This window comes from Catharus ustulatus, chromosome 17, assembly GCF_009819885.2.
Source record: "Catharus ustulatus isolate bCatUst1 chromosome 17, bCatUst1.pri.v2, whole genome shotgun sequence".
NCBI lineage: Eukaryota > Metazoa > Chordata > Aves > Passeriformes > Turdidae > Catharus > Catharus ustulatus.
In genome coordinates, this window is record NC_046237.1 from 14,188,862 (window position 1) to 14,207,110 (window position 18,249).

At 45.1% G+C, this 18,249-nt stretch overlaps 1 protein-coding gene across 5 annotated transcripts in view; it reads left to right on the plus strand.

Moving 5' to 3' along the window:
• Positions 1-234: 234 nt before the first annotated feature.
• The window catches only part of RALGAPB (Ral GTPase activating protein non-catalytic subunit beta), a 75,262-nt gene continuing 57,247 nt past the window's right edge, over positions 235-18,249 (plus strand). For all 5 annotated transcript variants that reach the window (XM_033074653.2, XM_033074654.2, XM_033074655.2 and 2 more), the window contains exons 1-5: positions 235-340; positions 7,588-7,800; positions 8,468-8,670; positions 13,210-13,373; positions 13,981-14,167. In XM_033074653.2, coding sequence (XP_032930544.1) covers positions 7,618-7,800; positions 8,468-8,670; positions 13,210-13,373; positions 13,981-14,167 — 737 coding nt within the window. In that variant the 5' untranslated portion in view covers positions 235-340; positions 7,588-7,617. The remainder of the gene's footprint in view (positions 341-7,587; positions 7,801-8,467; positions 8,671-13,209; positions 13,374-13,980; positions 14,168-18,249) is intronic.

Sequence of the window (18,249 nt, forward strand, 5' to 3'; positions counted from 1 at the left end):
GGGCGCAGAGGGGGCCGGCCTGTGCGGCCCCTTTAAGAGTAAGAGCACCACGGCAGCGTCCGGCACGCCGGCGGCTGCTCCACGCATGCGCACAGCCTCTCCCTGCGACTTATTCGGTGCCGCCGGCAGAAGGGTCGCGTGCAGGGGTGGGGAGTCGCGTTGTAGCGCGCTCGCGCATGCGCAAGGCGCGGTCCCGCCGTGCGTTTTGTGGCGCTGCCGGAAGCGGGTGGGGGCCGAGCGCAGCGAGCGGCGCTCCCGGTCCCGTGTGGCCGCGGCCCCGTGGCGCCGGCGGCCTGAGGGAGCGGCGCGTCCCGACATGTCTGCCGGGATCTCGGCACAGGTAAGACAGCCAGGCTTCCCGCCCCGGCGCTGTTCCGCTCGGCCCGCTACGCCGCCCGCGGGGCCTGTGGCGCGGGCGCCGCCCGGAGCCTCCGCCGCGCTGACCTCTGCGCTGCCGCGGCGGGGCCCGAACAGGGTGGGCGGCGGGCGAGCCTGTGTCCGGGGCTTTCCCAACGCCTCGCGCCTGGCTGGGGCCACGGAGCCACCGCCGGGAGGGCGTGAGCGACTCTGGATGACTCCCCGCGGCCCAGGGCCCCTCTCGGCCCCTGCTCCGGCCCCGGGGTCGAACCGCGTTTCGGGTCCCTCGGAGGAGCGTGAGGTGGTACCCCGCCCTTCCTCCCGTGTGGATCCTGCGAGCGGGAGCTGGGCCTGAGGGAGGGAAAAGTTTGTGTCGCTGTTTCCCCGCAGAGTCCTAACAACAAGCCGCTGGTGCTGAGCGTGCCCGGCTGAGGCCTCTCGGGCTCTGTTGGGATTCTGCTTTCCCTGTCTCATTTGGTCTCCCTGCCTAGTGTATAGTAGATGTTTCTCGCTGGAGTAAGGGCGCTGTGCCTGCAAGAGAGTCCTTCCTGCTTGAGCAGTTTGGAGGCTTCACTAGAAACTGGATTGACAAATAAGTGCCAATGTAAAATAAACTGTTGAGCAAAAATTTTTCTCAGTAAAGCGCACTGTTTCATGGTTAAGTTCATGAAACAGTTGTTAGCACAAATGAGGGGTTTGAAAACGTACTAAATTCTCAGGTGACCTGCTTGGCCAAACCTGTTAAAAATGAGAGTGGTAGTGAGAAGCAGAGTAGTACTGTTGCCTGAGTAATAATGCTTGAAAGCAGAATAATAGCCAAATGACTGATGTTTTTATTTTCCTATGGCTCTGCTCATCTTCAGCTGTAACAGTATGCAACTTCTCTGTAGTAGGTGTCCTGCCTCCTACTTTGGCCAGGCTGTGTCCAGCAGTGTTCCTGGGAGCTAAGGAGGTGATGGGGTCCATGAACTGGGAGTGCTGGAGGTTGTAAGACTGGAGTCTTGTGGCTTAAATGGCACCTTATGTTTGAGACCCAACCTTCCTTGTGGCAAATTCATGTATTAACTTCTGCTACAGTAACGCGATAAAATCTGACAAATTTGTCTTCTCTGGGCAAGGCCACCTGTGATTCTTTTCTCTGACCCTTAGCAGTGCTATGGCTGAATGGCTTGGGACAGGATGACAGGATTTCCTAGTTTTTTGTGTGCTTCATCTCTTCTTGCCTTGATTATAGACTTTAAAAAATTTAATAGCAACGCTGACATGCATTTTTTTGAATTCTTTAACAGAATACTTAAAATACCAATTTTCTTCTGGTCTTTCTCTCAGGTCTTCTGTTTGGTTCTTGCCATTTTTATTTTTTGCCTGCTCTCTGCTCTAGCTGTTATCCTTTACATACAGTGCCTGCTTTAGGCAGAGCTGACCTGTTAGATGGCTCCGGAGGTGAGCTACCTGGAGCTGTGCTGCCTCACGCCTGGTAGTCTTAATAACATAGGTACACATACCTAGTCTTAGCTAGATCTAACTCACTTTCTCCGACATGTACTTGGAAGGTGGTGGGACAAGTGGGCATATAGCAGCTGTTCATGCTCACAATGTTACAGGCCTGAGAAAAATTGCTCATAAACGTCTGGTTTGTGCTTTGGGGGAAGGTGGGTTGTGGCAGAATGGCTTTCTGGCAATTATTCTCTAGAGAGCAGATATTGGTACTGTTAGGTAGCAGAGATCATGTTAAATGAGAGGACTTTCTTTTTTTTTCTAGGGAATACTTATAAAACATATCTGATATCCTAAAACTTTGCTGTAGACCTTTTTTTTTTTTGTGGCTACTTCTCTGGTTTGGGCTCAATTAGTCCTTCAGCCTTCCTTGAGCATATCTCTGATGATGGTCTGTGCATCTCTTGTACTACTAAACAGTGTGTCTGCTCTGTTTTTTTGGTTCTAATAAAAGCCAAGAAGGATCCACTTTTGGGACAGCTCATCTTTGTGCTTGAAGTTCATTTACATCATAGGAAAATACTGCATTTTACTGAAACTACTGAACACAAAAGACTAAATGTTCACGTTTGCCCCTAGCACTTCCCTCCACAGTGCACTTTTTTGAGGAACTTCTCTGTACGTGAGTTGATTCCCTCACCTCTCTCCTGCACATACTCCAAACACCTCTGCTTCAGTTTCGGACCTTCTGTGCGTGCCTTCACAGCAGCTGCAAAATGGGACTCTGTTTAGTTCTCACTATCTAACTTGAGTGATCCAGGAGTTTAAATATTTTGACTGCAGCTGTTCATATTAAGTCTTTGGAAACTGGAAGTAGAACTTATTTTTTGAGTTTTGTGGGCTAATTTTTCTTTTGTGCTCACTGGCTTCTGCAGTGTTTGAGAACTGAAGATCTTGGGTCTTCAGTGCTGAGACATCCAGTTTCAGTGGTTTATATGGTGATAACTACTGAAGTAAAATGAAACAGATTAGGAGGAAATACATTGAAATCCAGATTATTTATGACACTAGGGGATATTGAATGCTCAATTTCATAGTAAATGAATGTCTCCTTTGTTTTGCTAGTTATAGTGCTGGCAATTTCTTTCCAGGTCTGTCTGTGGGAGTGTGAGGATGTTTTATTTAGTGCAACCTCCAGGAACATACAGTGAACATATAGCATACAAGAATGTGTAAAACTGCTTGGTGAACAGCAGGGATTTATTATTCTTCTCACCCCTCCTTTTAATCAGCTTTCTGAGAGTCCTGAGTGATTTAAACCCCAATAAAGACATATGTGTATGTGAAGTGTGAATATTCAGCTTCATGAAACTTGGGAGATGTTAGTTGGGCCAGTGAGAGGATGCTTTATTGAAGCTGAAATATAGAAGCATTGCAAAAACAGAAGTCAAAATCAGGTGTGATGTGACAGTTGCTTTTTTGGTCTTCAGTTTACCGTTACTGTTTCAGTAGTTACTGATGAATACAGTGTCTTGGAAGGGAGGGAGTCCTGCTGGTGCGCAACATTAGGTGCCTTTTGTCTGAGGCAAGTTGGGAAGCTGTCAGTGTGTGCAATCTGTCAGGAACATTGTCTCAGATATCACTGTGGAGACTTTCCAGACTTTTTTAATTCCCGTCCAGTTAGAAGAAGCTGCATACTAGATAGATTTAGTGATACTCCAATCCTAACAGATTGCAGCCATTTCTAGTTCAAGTGGCAGTTGAACTGAAATCTTAAATAAAAAGTAACTTCTATTCCTTCCAAATAAAAACTTTTAACAGCTAAATATAGGGGGGAATGAATAGATTGATACCCTGATAAATTCCCCTCATAAGAATTTTGCATCTTAATCAAATTCTTTCAGTATTCCTTGTGTATTGCTAAAACTAACAGAAGGTTCCTTTTACAGCAAGACCAAAGGAAGCCTCAAATGTTAACAAGATACAGACTGATCATTAAATTTATGTATGAGTGTCAGGCAGCAGGCTGGGAATGTGTGGTACGAGATGTTTTGGTTGTCTTGCTGCTAAACCTCTTCAACATGGCATATTGCATATATCCTGTATGTGCAGAAGTGTGGAAGGGTCACCCAGAAGAGCTTTGCATCTTTTCGCTGTGGCAGGGAGCTGCATGAAGGCGAGTGATTGTGTCCTCGTGTTCCCCTGCCCTAGTACAGTTAAGGTTTTCTAAAATGCTGCAGCATTTGGGAATCCTTGTCCTTTGAGCTCTTTCTTCTAGATGGGAAAGCTCCCACATAGGCATTGCCGTTTGCTAGTGTTGTGCAGCACTTCCACACACCTGTGCACCCTGCTCTGGGATGAGGGCAGACACAGTGGGTGTGCTGTGCTTGTCACACGCTGATAAGCTCTTGCCATGAGCTGTTCACTGCCAGCCAGAGGGTGGGTATGGAAAGGACATGCTGTTTCATCAGTTCAGTTTATTGAAACCAATGTTCTTCAAATACTGTTACAGGATTACATGCTTCTAATGAACTTGTGTCACAGGAGAGGAATGGAGAGTGCTTCTGCTCTTCCCTTGTGCGATAGGGAGTAGGGACTCTGCTCCAGGGATAGAGTGCTGTGGGGCTGTGAGAGGGAAGTCCTGGAAAGTGGATTATATCTCACTTCTGTCCCTTCTGCTTTGAGTCCAAACACATGCTGGAGACTAAGATGGTCAGGTGGGAGAGAAAGGGGAAGATGAAGTGTCTCTGTGGCTACAGGATATGAAAGGAAAAGATACCAGTATGGAAACCTAGATAGTGAAGCTAAGTAGTGATTGAAGCCATCACTGAGGATGGGGATTTTGTGGGTTTTGTTTGGTGTTTCATGTGTTTTATTTCTTTGTTTGATTTTTTTGTTTGGGATTTTCGTTTGATTTTGGCGGGTTTGTGTGTAAGTGACTTTTCTGTGTCATAGAATTGCTATTTTTCTCTAAACCTGAGGTTTTTTACTACAGTGACATGAGCATTCCTCCTGCCTCAGCCCCCAGAGGAGGGAAGGTGCCTGAAGAATGTAGGGGCTGTATGTCCTGCAGGCTGCTGCTGCTCTGGTTAAGTCACTATCAGATGAGCACACGTGACTGCTGCCTCAAACCAGGAAGGATGTAGTTTGGAAGACAAGATCTTGCTGCCTTGCTTTTCTGTCTCCTTTGAAATGAATCTTTAGGCTTTTTGCATAGGTTTTGGATATAAACCAAAGTTTATATCCAAAGGGATATAAACCAAAGGGAGTCGGCTAAATAGGCAGACTTGTTTAAATAGGCTTTTCCCTGGGAATATGTATTTCCAGGCCTGGCTTCTTGTTTGGTTTTGGGCCAATTAATGTCTAAGGGAAGTGTTCAAAATATTCCCTGTATAACTAACTGGCTTTCAAATTGTGCTAGGTAAGTGTAGTTGGCAAACAGATCTTGGAGTGCCATCCGTGACAGCTTGAGCTGCTCTGAGCTGTGTCTCTTGAACACTCCTTGCTTTTTTCCTGTGCCAGCCCTGTTTTCCTTGTTCATGTGGTCAGCTGGCTCAGATAATGGATAAAAGACACCGATTCTGGTGGGAGAGGAGGAAAGGGAGATGGCACGGTCCCAGTTCTGGTGGCTCCGGCTGTTGTGGTACCACCTGCTTGAGCAGCAGTTTAATGTTGTTGTGAGCATGTAAAAAGCATTCTACTGTCAGAGGGATGTTCCTGATGCCCCTCTGGCCCTGGGTCCTCACTGCTCTCTTGTGTTGGCACAGGTGTTTCTCACCTGAGTTAGATGAGATCTCTGGATGTGTTTGGTGTGGATCAGAGCTGCCCAGTGCAGTCCCATGACTGGCACTGCCTTTCCCTGCCTGTTCCTGGGGCAGGGGGCTCTGGCCTGGCCCCCAGCCCTGTCCCTGTAAAGCATGCAGGTGTTGTGTGTGCTGCTGGTGCAGCACAAGCTGCTACTGCCTGTGCGGGAGCACAGCTTAACTTCTGCTGCTTCTAATCACCTCTCTTGGCTGAGGTTTCACAGCAGTGACAAAATACCCACCCCAAGCTCCCATCACTGCAAAAACCTGGTTAGTTCATGGTCAACTTGGCTTCCTGATCTCAAGTGGCAGTGAAGGGAAATCCACAACTGCAGTTGTGCTGGAATTGTTATTGGAAGGAGAACTGTGTCTAGTTCTGAGAGCACTGCCTGGGATATTTCCTAGTGGCTTTTCTGTCTGGGACAAATGTAGATCTTTATGGAGTGACTTTGTGTGTTGACTTTACAGGGATTTGAAATGCACCCCAATGCCATAGATCTGGAACCTGTATGTACTGTAATGAAACTGTAAAGTGATGCTGGGTTTAAACTAGTGATGCACTAGGGCTCAACCAGTCCTGAACTCACTGCAAGTAAAGGGCTCAATCGCATTTTTCAGCTACCAGTTTTAAATAGTGCCTGCTGTAGAAATACCTTACAAATGTAAAAGAGGCTGAATTTTTGTCTTCTCAGATGACTAAGGTTTTCTTGGAAGTCTTCTGGTATCTCTTTTTAACTGCTGTTGAGGTGAAAAAGGGAGCAAGGGATGAATTGCAACCATTGCTTCATGAGCAGAATACAGTAATTTCATGAATACAAGCCGCAGCAATTTGACAAAAATTTTGGTGGAAACCCGGAAGTGCGGCTAATAGTCGGGGGCGGCTAATATGTGAATAATTTTCTGACATTTACAACCTCAGACGTACCAGCCAGGGTGCCGAGCCAAGCACCTGCCAGTAAAAGCTGGCATTCCGCGATTGTTACAGTGTTACTCTGTTGCCCTGGCTCCCTGCAGGCAGCACGGAGGGCAGGGAGAGAGGCGGGAGAACTCTCTTCTTCCCTCCTCTGCCGCGGCCCGGGGAGGACGGGGGGGGGGGGGGGGGGGGGGCGCCGCCATTGCCGTGGCTCTGGGAGCCGACGGGAGCCCCGCACAGCCATTGCCGTGGCTCGGGGAGGAGGCGGGGTGCTTTGTCCGTGCCTGCTACCGGCGCCACGGGCGCGGGAAAGCTCCGTCCCTGCCTACCACCGGCGCCACGGGCGCGGGAAAGCTCCGTCCCCGCCCGCCGCCGCTGCCGTAGGAGCGGGGGAAGCTCTGTCCCTGCCTGCCACCGCGGGGCAGCGCCGACCCGGATGACCGAGCCCAGTGGCAGCGGCGGCCGGCCCCGAGCGGCAGCACCAGGCTGGGCCACCTGGCTCCGTCAGCAGCCCCTAGCGGACCGAGCCTGCACAGCCTTAGCTCAGCCAGTAAACCCCGCCCTCCCGTGGTTCTGTTACTAATTGCACGCGGGTCCTCGCTGCGAACGACAGAGCGGCTTATATTCGGGTGCGGCTTATTTATGGACAAAATCCGAAATATTTGCCAACACCCAGAGATGCGGCTTATACTCAGTGCGGCTTGTATTCGTGAATTTACTGTACATGTAGAACTGTGAAGATATCGTGTAAATGGGAGCATCTTTCCTGCAAAGACGGTGCAAGCAGAAGTGTGAGGTGAAGTCACTTCTCAAGTTTAAGCATCTAAAATGGGCTGGTAGTCCTGAACTGAAACTTGCTGTAATCTCTGTAATCAAGCTGTGTTAAAGCTTGTGTGTATAAAAAACATACTAAGGTTGAAGAACATCTGTTGGAATCGCTTCTAGATTGTCGAAAGTATAAAATAGATATATGCATCTTGAATTTACAAGAGTCTGGATTGTGATACACAGCCTCAGTTTTGCTGACTTATGTCATAGATATCTTGACTAATTGTCTCTTTCTTCCTTGCCCCCTAGGTGTTGTTTGGATTGTAGCATATAGGCACTATGTACTCAGAGTGGAGATCCTTGCATCTTGTCATTCAAAATGATCAGGGGAATACCAGTGTACTTCACAGCTATCCTGAGAATGTGGGGAGAGAAGTGGCAAATGCAGTGGTGCGTCCTCTTGGACAAGCTTTAATTACATCATCTGTTGGAAGTGAGAGTTTACTAAAAACGGACAAAGAGGTAAGTGCTTTTCCTTGGAGATGATAGTTTCCTTCATGGCAGAATGACAGTTTAATGGTTTTCTATAGCCTCTTTTATTTTTCTCTCTTTATTGTCCCAAGTTTTAGGAAATGTGCTACATTTTTAGTTTAGTAATCTCCATAGGGTTTTTATTAGCATCTAGATCATAGCGACAGTTTGCTTCATGACTTAATAGTAAATGTTGAGCTACTGTACCAGGAAATTCAGGCTAAAGAAAACCAACCGAAAAAACTCAAAACAAACCCAAGGAATTTAGCATGTAACACAAAGTCTTTCTAATTACCTTCAGTGTTGAAGCAACAGTATGTGACTTCAAAAAAATTCTTTGTATAGTACAAGTATTTATTAGAATTTGAGAATCTTTAACTAGCAGCTTTTGTGTGTTCCGAAGAGTTCTTTCTACAGTTTAGATTTAAGAGATTCAGGATTTAGAGTGTGATTTGCCATTTATTTATATTCTTCATAATATCATGCTATATGAGTTAATGTTTTGGTATTTTCTTGCAGGATATGTTAAACAGAATTGCCCATACAACATAACTACTGTTTTTTGGGTTTTTTTTTTTTGGAGTTAGAACTAATGTCCTCTGACCAGTACTTACTTACAAATATTTATTTCTAATAACTTTTACTTTGTGTTTGTTAGGTAAAATGGACTATGGAGGTGGTTTGTTATGGACTGACCCTCCCTTTGGACGGCGATACTGTGAAATACTGTGTGGATGTGTATACAGATTGGATTATGGCTCTTGTGTTACCTAAGGACTCTATTCCTTTACCTGTTATTAAGGAACCAAACCTTTATGTTCAAAGCATTCTCAAACATCTCCAAAATCTCTTTGTACCAAGGTGAGTGTTAGGGATTCCAACTGATAGTCGGCAGGTAACCTGTCAGAGGACTCACGAGTCATGGAGGCCCTTGAGTAAAATAAGACTGCTATTGCCGCAAGCTTAGGAGAAAGGTGTTTCTCCAAATGTCTTCTGTAGCTTTGCAGTAGCAAAGTACAGTAATTTCACGACTGTAAGGTGCACCCTTTTGACTAAAATTTTGATCGAAACCCGGAAGTGCGCCTTATAGTCCGGTGTGCCTTATATATGGACAAAGTTTAGAAATCTGCCAACCTTGAAGTGCGAGGTGCGAGCCGGGCCGCAAGGAGGGATGACCCTGCGGGAGCACCGAGCCCTGAGCTGCGGCTGTGTGGCGGGAGCTGCGAGGCAGGGCCGCTCAGTGGGAGCCGGGAGCCGTGCCAGCTGGTGCTGGGGGTGGGCGGGAGTGCTGGGGCCTGTGGCACAGGGAGGGCACCTGGGGCTGCGTTTAAAGGCTACGCCAATCTGTGAAAAATGTTTTCAAATTGAGCACCTGCCAGTAAACCCTGTTGATCGAGGGATTCCATTCCTAATTTGTTACTTTGTTGCACGTGGATCCTCGCTGCAAAAAAAAAAGGTGCGCCTTATAGTCCGGTGCGCCTTCTATATGGACAAAGTTCAGAAATTTACCGACACCCAGAAGTGCACCTTATAATCCGGTGCACCTTATAGTCGTGAAATTACTGTAAGTTGTTTCTACTGTGGTTAGGTAATTAGAATCACAGATAGTTCTTATACTTGAATGTCCCAAGAGCTTCAAGATTTATCTTTACTGGATGACTGGAGGGTAAGGGGAAAAGTAGAAGAGCATCACTGTGTAACCATGTGCTTTTCATTGTGTAAAACTGAGATAAACTGATCATAGCAGTCCTAGCCCTTGTTAGTCAAGATTTGACCATGTTTGTCATGTACTGAAGGATCTTGCAGGCTTCTCTGTGCCTGCATCTTGCTGCCTGTTAAATGTGCATGGTTATGCTGACTGTCTTTCACTGGTAGTTTTGAAAGAACCCCATGGCAGAGTGATTGCTGCCTGACATCCTTGGATGATGGTTTTGAGATAGACATGTTTCTAGGTCCTGTACACAGCTACATTATCTGACTGTACAAACATCATTACCTTATTTGCCATTTATAGCAAGTTTACCTGCTGTTGTTGGACATATGTACTGGATAAGTAAGATTAAATCGTAGTGCCCCCTGAAAAGGTACTTAACTTCAGATCAGTGTTTAGTATATGTCTGTAACTATCAGATCATCTGCTTTTATCGGTATTAAGCATGTATCACTGCAGGTGGCCTTCAAAGTGCTCCGCTGCACTTGGGTCACTTCACTAAAGGTGTTGTTTATAAAGGACTTTGAATAATAGCTTGTGCAAATTCAGAGGAGTTTCTTTGCTGTTTATCAATTGCTTTGAAATCTAGTACCTACTCTTAGCTGCTGTTGCTCTTATCTTAGAGTGAAAATGCGTTTTAATTCCCATTAAAGGATGGTCAAGGCAATGACACAAGTCTGAGGAAAGCAAACTTCTGGATTAGACTGCAACAGGAGGTTGTCTCTAAACTTTAAAAAGTGTAGAATACAGTCTGCTGTCTGGAATCCTTTATTCCTTTGGCACAACAGAGAAGAAGGAATTCTTCACTAGTCCATTAAATAGTTGTTTCTGTGATCCCTTGCTTACTCTCACATGGGAGGTCCTAGTAGCAGGCAGTTCAGTAGTACAGCTTCTTGCATGCTGTTGGCACAAGCTTCCATTTCACCCTTCTCTCCCAAAATCACTGTTGACCCTTGATGTAGGCTGGTAGACTACATGTGATAACTGTTGAATGAAATAATTAACACCTAGAGACAGGGAGAGCTGAAAAACCATTATTTTAAACATTGTCCCTGTAGTACAGCTGTTCTATAGTTGTATCTTAAACACTGATTTTTCATGCCTGCTGCTGTCAACACTTGATGTTCCAGTCCCTACTCTCTTTGTAAGTTTTGCCCTCCAGGGAGCTGTGTTCAGAATTCACTCCAGCAACAGGTGAAATTTCTATACTGCAAATGAAATGCAGAACTGAGTTGTGCGCACCTGCCTTGAATAAAAGCAAAGATTCAGATTTAGGTGTCTGTGGTGGGGAAGAGGATAATGATTTCTTGGCTTACCCGATTGACACAGGTTGCTGATGGGCTCATGTAGAATACTTATCCAGGAGCTGTTATTGAACTGTCTCCTGGAAAAATCTGTTCTTGTATTGGAGATATTAAGGCTTTATTGTAGGCCTATGTCCTGTGGAAGGTTGTGCTTAAAATAACTTCCTTCCTCATCCTGGTTCTCTGGAAACCATGTAGCTGTTGGTTTGGCTGCCTTTGAAGTGGTGGCCCAGAGTTGTGAAGGCTTCAGACTCAGACAGTGATGTATAGGTAAAGTGTGAAATGCAGCCTGAAGTGGGCACTTCAGTGTAAATGGCATCTCAGGATCTTGTGTACATCCAGACAGAGCAGGTGCATATAGATTATTCTAGTTTGAATGCTCAGCTGAATCAAGCATTTATGTGCACAGTCCTTGAAATAGTGTGGTGCTGAAAAATTAAACGATGAAGGCTGGGTGACTCAGGTTACCTTTCCTATATCTGCTGTAGTGATGGGAGAGAGGATGTTTGCCTCCTTCCCTCCTGCACTGGCCTTCTGTCTACCCTGAGGAAACACTTTGTTGACATATTTGAATAGTCCCAAAGCAACCTTCAGGCTTTCCATTTCTGGCAACCCTAGAATATCCAAGAGGTCTTGAAGATGACTTAATCAGTAGTGGTTGTTACTGCTGTCAGATAAAGTTTCGGTGTCACAAACACTGTTGGAAGGAAATACGAGAATTCTCTCCCTCTGTATTGCCTCTCCAGGAGAGTGAGGTACAGGTATCAGAATCCTCTGCAACAGAAATGTCTGGAATTGCTTGAGAGACTGTACAACATGTGACTGCCAAAGTACTTCTTTTGTAATAACTTCATATGCTTCCCATATGAAATAATGGGAACAGTATTTCTGAAGGAGTATGGCCAAAAGGCCGCGGTCTGTAGAAATCTAGACATCTAGAAGTCTAGAAATAGTGCAAGCAGAGCTTGCCACTGAGTCAACTTGTGGACAACAGGAAATCATAGATGGACAGGAGTCTTTGAGTTGCCTTTACAAAATTTATGCGGAAGTATTCAACTAGCTTGCATATAAACCCTATTTTTTTACGGTTTGTCTGAATGATTAGGGAAACAAGTCTTGAAGCAACTTTGGAAGCTTCAAGCCTGTGTAGATTAAGGATATCTTTCAATTGAAACAATCCACTCTGTTGTTGCTCAGGCAAAAAAGTGCTGTAAGCAAGGCAGGGTCACTTGTCCCGAAGTTTGTTGTTCTGCAGAGAGTCTCTGGATTATGATCCAGCACTAGCATCAAGCAACCCACTGAGGTCCTGAACTGTGGCTAGTAGTGTGCAGTTTTGCATTAGGCATTATCTTGTCTCTGTAATCTTTTTTCCAGTACTGTAATACAACATTGATGCTATCAAGATAAAAGCTGATAGTACTTAGTGGATCAGCACATTCTTGAGGTGCTTGCTATGTGACATGACTTGTGGGTTATACTACACTGAAAATGTTTGGTAGGAATCTACTAATACTTCATGGGTTTTTTTTGTTTTTTTGTTTTTTTTTTTGTCATCCCTTCAGTGATGGTAGGAGGATGATGAAATGATGCACAGGTTGAAATATGCCTTACATATACTGCACAGTGTAATTTGTAATCTCTTCTTTTACCCTTTAAAATTTAGACTTCCTCAGGTTTTTTACCAGTGTCTTCAGATAGTGTCCAGAATGTGTCACAGTATTGTTTTGTACTTGTTCTGCCTTGCCCAGACTAACTGACGGGAAGTGGTGGTGCTACTTTCTGCTGCTTTTGCACAACTTTGTGTTGAGTGACTCAGCAGTGCCAGTGTGGATCTGATTATTACTACAGGAAAAACCTAGAAAATATGAAACTGTTTCCTTTCTTCCTTCCTTATTCCTAACTGCTTATAGAAAATCTATAAGGGGTTCATTATTTAGGAACATCAGTCTAAAGGAAAGAGGGATAAGAGTTGATTTCAAAACAAGAGGAGAACTAAGAATTTAAGAAGCATTTAAGGAAAAATTTAAATTAGTTTGTTAACAACATGTTCTCCTAGTTTTGCTACTTCTGAATTATGTATGTAATAATTCCCAGTGTCTCAGCTGGATTGTCATTGTTTGGCCCAAGATAAATCTGAGGTGATGGACTGTGCTTGCTTTGGTGTTTGCTCTATGTATTGAGCCTCGCATGGAGAAGAGTGTTACATCTTGTGCTTATTAAGGCAGAGTTAGAATTCCTAGAGACAGAGTCCAGGTGTACAGAAGCATATTGACTCATGTTCTTGCTCAATAGTATTTGTTTCCTTTTGTAACTGCTGAAAATTCATTTTACTAAATACATCACTTTATAGTTCTGTTTCTTGAGCATTGCTTTCTTCTCTTGCAGGCCAGACCCGGGATCCAGTCAGATCAGACTGTGCTTGCAGGTTTTGAAAGCTGTCCAGAAGTTGGCACATGAGTCGACAATTATGGCAAGAGAAACCTGGGAGGTTTTGTTATTATTTCTTCTTCAGATCAATGACACTCTTCTAGCAGCTCCAACTGTGCAAGGTTCATGTTCATCTTGTATTTGTTTCAGTTACTGAAAAGAAAATTCTGGCTCTTCTTGACAGTTAGCTGCCAGCAGGATGGGGAACCCACTGAAAGCTCTTAGGAACTACCAAAGCACAATAGCTCACTCCTAATTCTGCCCCATTACTCCAAAATAAAGCATTGGCAGGAAAGACTGAATGATTTGGAGCTGAGTTTTCCTGAAAGTATTTTCACAGGATGATGACTTTATATGGGAACAGTTTGGTATGAACTGTTTCAGACAGTGCTGTTCCCTGTTTGTTTCACTGAATCCCCTTTGTTTTGCTCTTCATCCTGCCTAATACAAAATATTGGAGTCAGTATTGACACAGTGCAACAGAAGACTGCCTAAGATTGGTGGATTCCTGCTGTCCCTTATTACACACATGTGGCTGGGCTTTATCTATTGTACTTGGTTTTACAAAACGGCTAATTGGTTGTAGGAAGCAATCAAGGATCACTCTTAAACTATGAAAAAAATGAAGGGATTAAACTTCTTGCACTTTAACCAGAATGTCTTTGGGGAGATATTTGAAGTTACTTAGATGGAACACTAACTGAAGGTGTGCTTGGTTTCTATTGTAAGGTGGCATTGCTGAGAATCTGGCTGAGAAATTAATTGGCGTGCTGTTTGAGGTATGGTTACTCGCTTGTACGCGGTGCTTTCCAACACCTCCTTACTGGAAAACTGCCAAAGAGATGGTGGCTAACTGGCGACATCATCCTGCAGTAGTTGAGCAGTGGAGCAAGGTCATTTGTGCCCTTACTTCCAGGTAGGAGAAATCCCATGGAAATAAATGCATGTATGGGGATAATCATGGTTATACACGTTTTGGAGTTGCTTATTTGTGGAATGTGCAGCAATCCAAAAGTGAATAAACAACACAAAGTGAGAGATCTTGCTGTATCCTTGGACTGTGTGTGTATTCCTTTGTTCTGCAAGGGAAGATCTCAGTTGGATTCTGTCTGTTCTTATGTGAGCTTAGCACCTCTGTGATATTTAGCACTTTGCAGCATCTGTGTGTATTAGTCTCCATCATTGTGACTCTTCATCATATGCCCTGAGGAATAACTCAAGAATATTAGTATAGCATTATGTGTGTGTGTCACCATCAGATGGATTAGGTGCTTGTTAGTGCTCGTGCTGCTGGGTTTGAGGGGATGCTTGGACTCTGCTTGCACCCTGTGGAGCTGAAACTGTTACAGCTGCCTGGCACTTGTGCCCTGACAGTCAGGATGTGATAGGCCAGAGGCAGACTACAGGCTCTCTACTCTAGAGAGTAGGGGAGAAGAACTGTACTGTATCTTGCTGGGTATGGGAACAGTGAGAATCATATATGGTAGAATTGTTTAGGTTGGAAAAGCCCTCTAAGATCATCAAATCCAACCACGCCCCCAGCACTGCCAAGCCCACTACTAGCCCATGTTCCCAAGTGCCACATCCACAGGTCTTTTAATACCCTTTGGTGACTCCACCACTGCCCTGGGTAGCTCATGCCAGTGCCTGACAACCTTTTTCATCCAATCTAAATGTCCCCTGGCACAATTTTAGGCCATTTCCCCATGTCCTGTGTGTTGTTACCTGGGAGAAGAGGCCAACCCTCTGGTGGCTCCAACCTTGTTTCATGCAGTTGTAGAGAATGAAATGGTCTCCTGAGTATCCTTTTCTCCAGGCTGAGCCCTCCCAGCTCTCTCAACTGCTCCTGGTGCTCCAGCCCCTTCCCCAACCCCATTCCCATCTCTGGATGTGCTCCAGCCCTTCAATGCCTTTCTTGCCATGAGGTGCCCAAAACTGTCCCAGGATTTGAGGTGCCTCAGCAGTGCCCAGCACAGGAGATGGTCGCTGCCTTGGTCCTGCAGCCACACCAGGGCTGGTACAGGCCAGGTGCCCCTGGCCTCTTGCCCGCCTGGGCACACCAGGCTCCTGTTTAGTTGCTATTTGTCAGTACCCCCAGGGCCTTTCCTACTGGATGCTTTCCAGCCACTCTGCCCTCAGTCTGTAGCTCTGGGGTTGTTGTGACCCAAGACAGGACCCATCACTTTGTTTTGTTGAACCTCATGGGATGGCTTCAGCCCCTTGATCCAGCCTGCCCAAATCCCTCTAGAGATCCTTCCTGTCCTTGAGCAGGTCAGCTCCTGCCCACCTCGGTGTCACCTGTAAACTGACTGAAGGGGCACTCACATCTGGGGGTTGCAGGAGAGTTGTAGCAGAAGGTTCTGAACAGTGAGGAGAATCTCTCAGTACCCTTCATATTGAGGTATTTTTGATATGAAGTGTTAGTGGGACAAATCTCCCACTCTTGGAGGAAAGAATTTAAATAATTGTTTGTAAGAGGGTCTACTTACTTTTGTGAAAGTTCAAAGATGTGTTAAAATTGCTGCATTGTGAAATATTTAATAGTATATTTTTCTGCAAAGGTTTCTTATAACTTTGAAAACTTTTGCTTTGAATTACCTGTCAAAATGGGAAGTGAGGATAGATTTTTCCAGGTTATGCAGCTATTTGTTGAACCCCTTGTAAATAAAGCTGCAATATGAGTTCTGTGTATTTCCCACACTATTTCTTTAGCTATTTTTAGCTTGTTAGATGTAGCATTACATAACGGAAAATACTTTGATTCACTGATCTGAAAAGAACAACTCTGTCTCAAAGCATGTGTTGGTGTTCTGCACCAGACACTGTGGCTACACTTTCTCTCCTGCTGTTGACTAACAGTCTTGGTTCTGTTGGTGCACAGGAGTCTGCATGATTTCTGGAATGTTTTAGTCGGTGTTCAGTAATGTTGGTTTATGCATGATACATGGAAAGTTAGGCTCCTCTGAAGCTGGTTTTAAGTTCAGTGGTATTTCAAGCTGCATTTTTAATGCTTCAGTGAAGCACCAACTTCAAATAATTAAAATGTTTTAGTAAATAGTTCTGTGAATAGGGTTATTAGCAATAAGCTGAGTGTAAATGTTTCAAATTAAAACCATATGGAAAATTGTATCTGGAAATCTGTACACATATGCAATGTTAATTTGTGTTCTTGGCTGTGATTTTTAGCAGGATGAAATTGGAGTCTTAATTGTGTTGCCATATGAATAGAAACTACTTTTACCCCATCTAAAATGCTTTAAGTGTGTTTTCAATCATTTTTGCAAATGTCCTATTTGTCATTTGAAAAACTGATTTCTTGCTGTCATATGGAGAACTGAAGCAGTGCACTGTGTTACTAGGCAGTGGTGTGGGAAATGACCATGCGCGGGGTTGGGCCAGGCTCTTTTGGGTCTTTTAGAGCCTGGTAACTCCTCAGCAATAACGTACCATGGGTCATGCCTCTGGGCACTAAATGTAGGTGGACACAGAGCTGGAGAGCATTTGCTGGTGTGTTTCTGGTGTTAAGGAAACTTCCCAGTCTGACCATTCCCAAGACTCCCTGGCAGTCACTCTTCCACCACCAGCGACTTTAACTGCTGCGACTGAAACTCCTTTGCAGCAGCAGCTCCAGTGAGGCGAGGAGTGCCCTGCGTGACTCCCTGCACTCCCCACTCTCACAGGCAGACTGGCTTTCCTCACCAATTCGATCCCAGGTTTCACATGGGAGTTTCAGATGTCCTGTTCCATAAAGCCCTCTATTCCTGGCACAGAAACACAGAAGCAGCTTGAGCTGGTGCCTCCAAGGAGCAGCCCCAACAAAGGACTCCTGGGCTTTTATCCCCTCCCGGTCCAAGTTCCTGCAAGTCTTGGTTCCTCCTCCCTAGTGCTCAGCTCTTGCAGTGTCTGAGCACCTGGCTGGGCTGCAGTCCAGTGGCCTTTGTTATGCACAGGATGAGCTGTTTGAGCTCAATCTGCAACTGTCACTGCAGCTGCACCACCAGCTCCTGCACTGAATGGATTCCTCATCATTCTTGCATGTGGAGAAGGCCTTATGTCCTAAAGCTCTTTTACTTTTCTGTCCAGGTTGGGTGCTGTAAATAGACTGTGATTTCAGATGCTTGTGATAATTGGCTGCAGTTTACTGTAGTGCCCACTGCTGGGAGAAGTGGAAGATAGAAATGCAGCCTATTTGACTCTTGGTTTAGGAGTCAGCCACAGACTACTTTTCTCCTCCTCTTCTAGTTGTATTGACTTTATCTCTATGAAACTATATGACTTTATAAGTGCGTCAGGACGAGTGGGACATTTCCTGACCGTTGCAAGGAAGTTAGCTTAGGGAAAGGCAAACTGATTTCTGGGAATGTTGGGATATTGAGAAGGTGCAATGCAGATCTCTTCTGTTCCTTTCAAAAACATCAGGAGGGAAATGGAACTGTAATTTGGTGAAGCTGGATATGAAGCAGGGTTCAGATTAGACAACAAGAGCTCAGTGGAGATCACTGGTGACTCTTCAGGTACTTACAGCTCTGCTAGGGAAAGATCTCCGTTTGTCCAAGCATTGTTCTCATGGCATTGGATCACTGGTTTGCTCTTTGCTGGTCCATAGATCCCAAGATCCCAGCCTCTGGCAGATGTAGTCCATCTGTTTAGAAGAACTCACTTAACTGTAGGTTGCAAGTCCTGTGGTGCTGCGTATAAGTCAACAGTGAGTGCTGCTCAGGGTGCTGGGGTACAGTTGTAGGTCATCAGTCAGGAGCTGGAATTTAGAATTGCAACCTAATATGACTTGCTAGTGTAATTGAAAGCTTGAGCTAAAGAGCTATGAGGATAAGGGCTTGAATTCCTTCTTTTTTTAAAGAAAAAAAATTTCCCTCTTCCTTCACATGTAACATCCTGTCAGATGTGCATGTGGCTGTGATAAGTGGTGACCCCTCTGGCTAAGTGATGGGAGTGCTGCTCAAGGGTCTTGTGCCTTAACTCTTGGGTTTGACTGGAGCT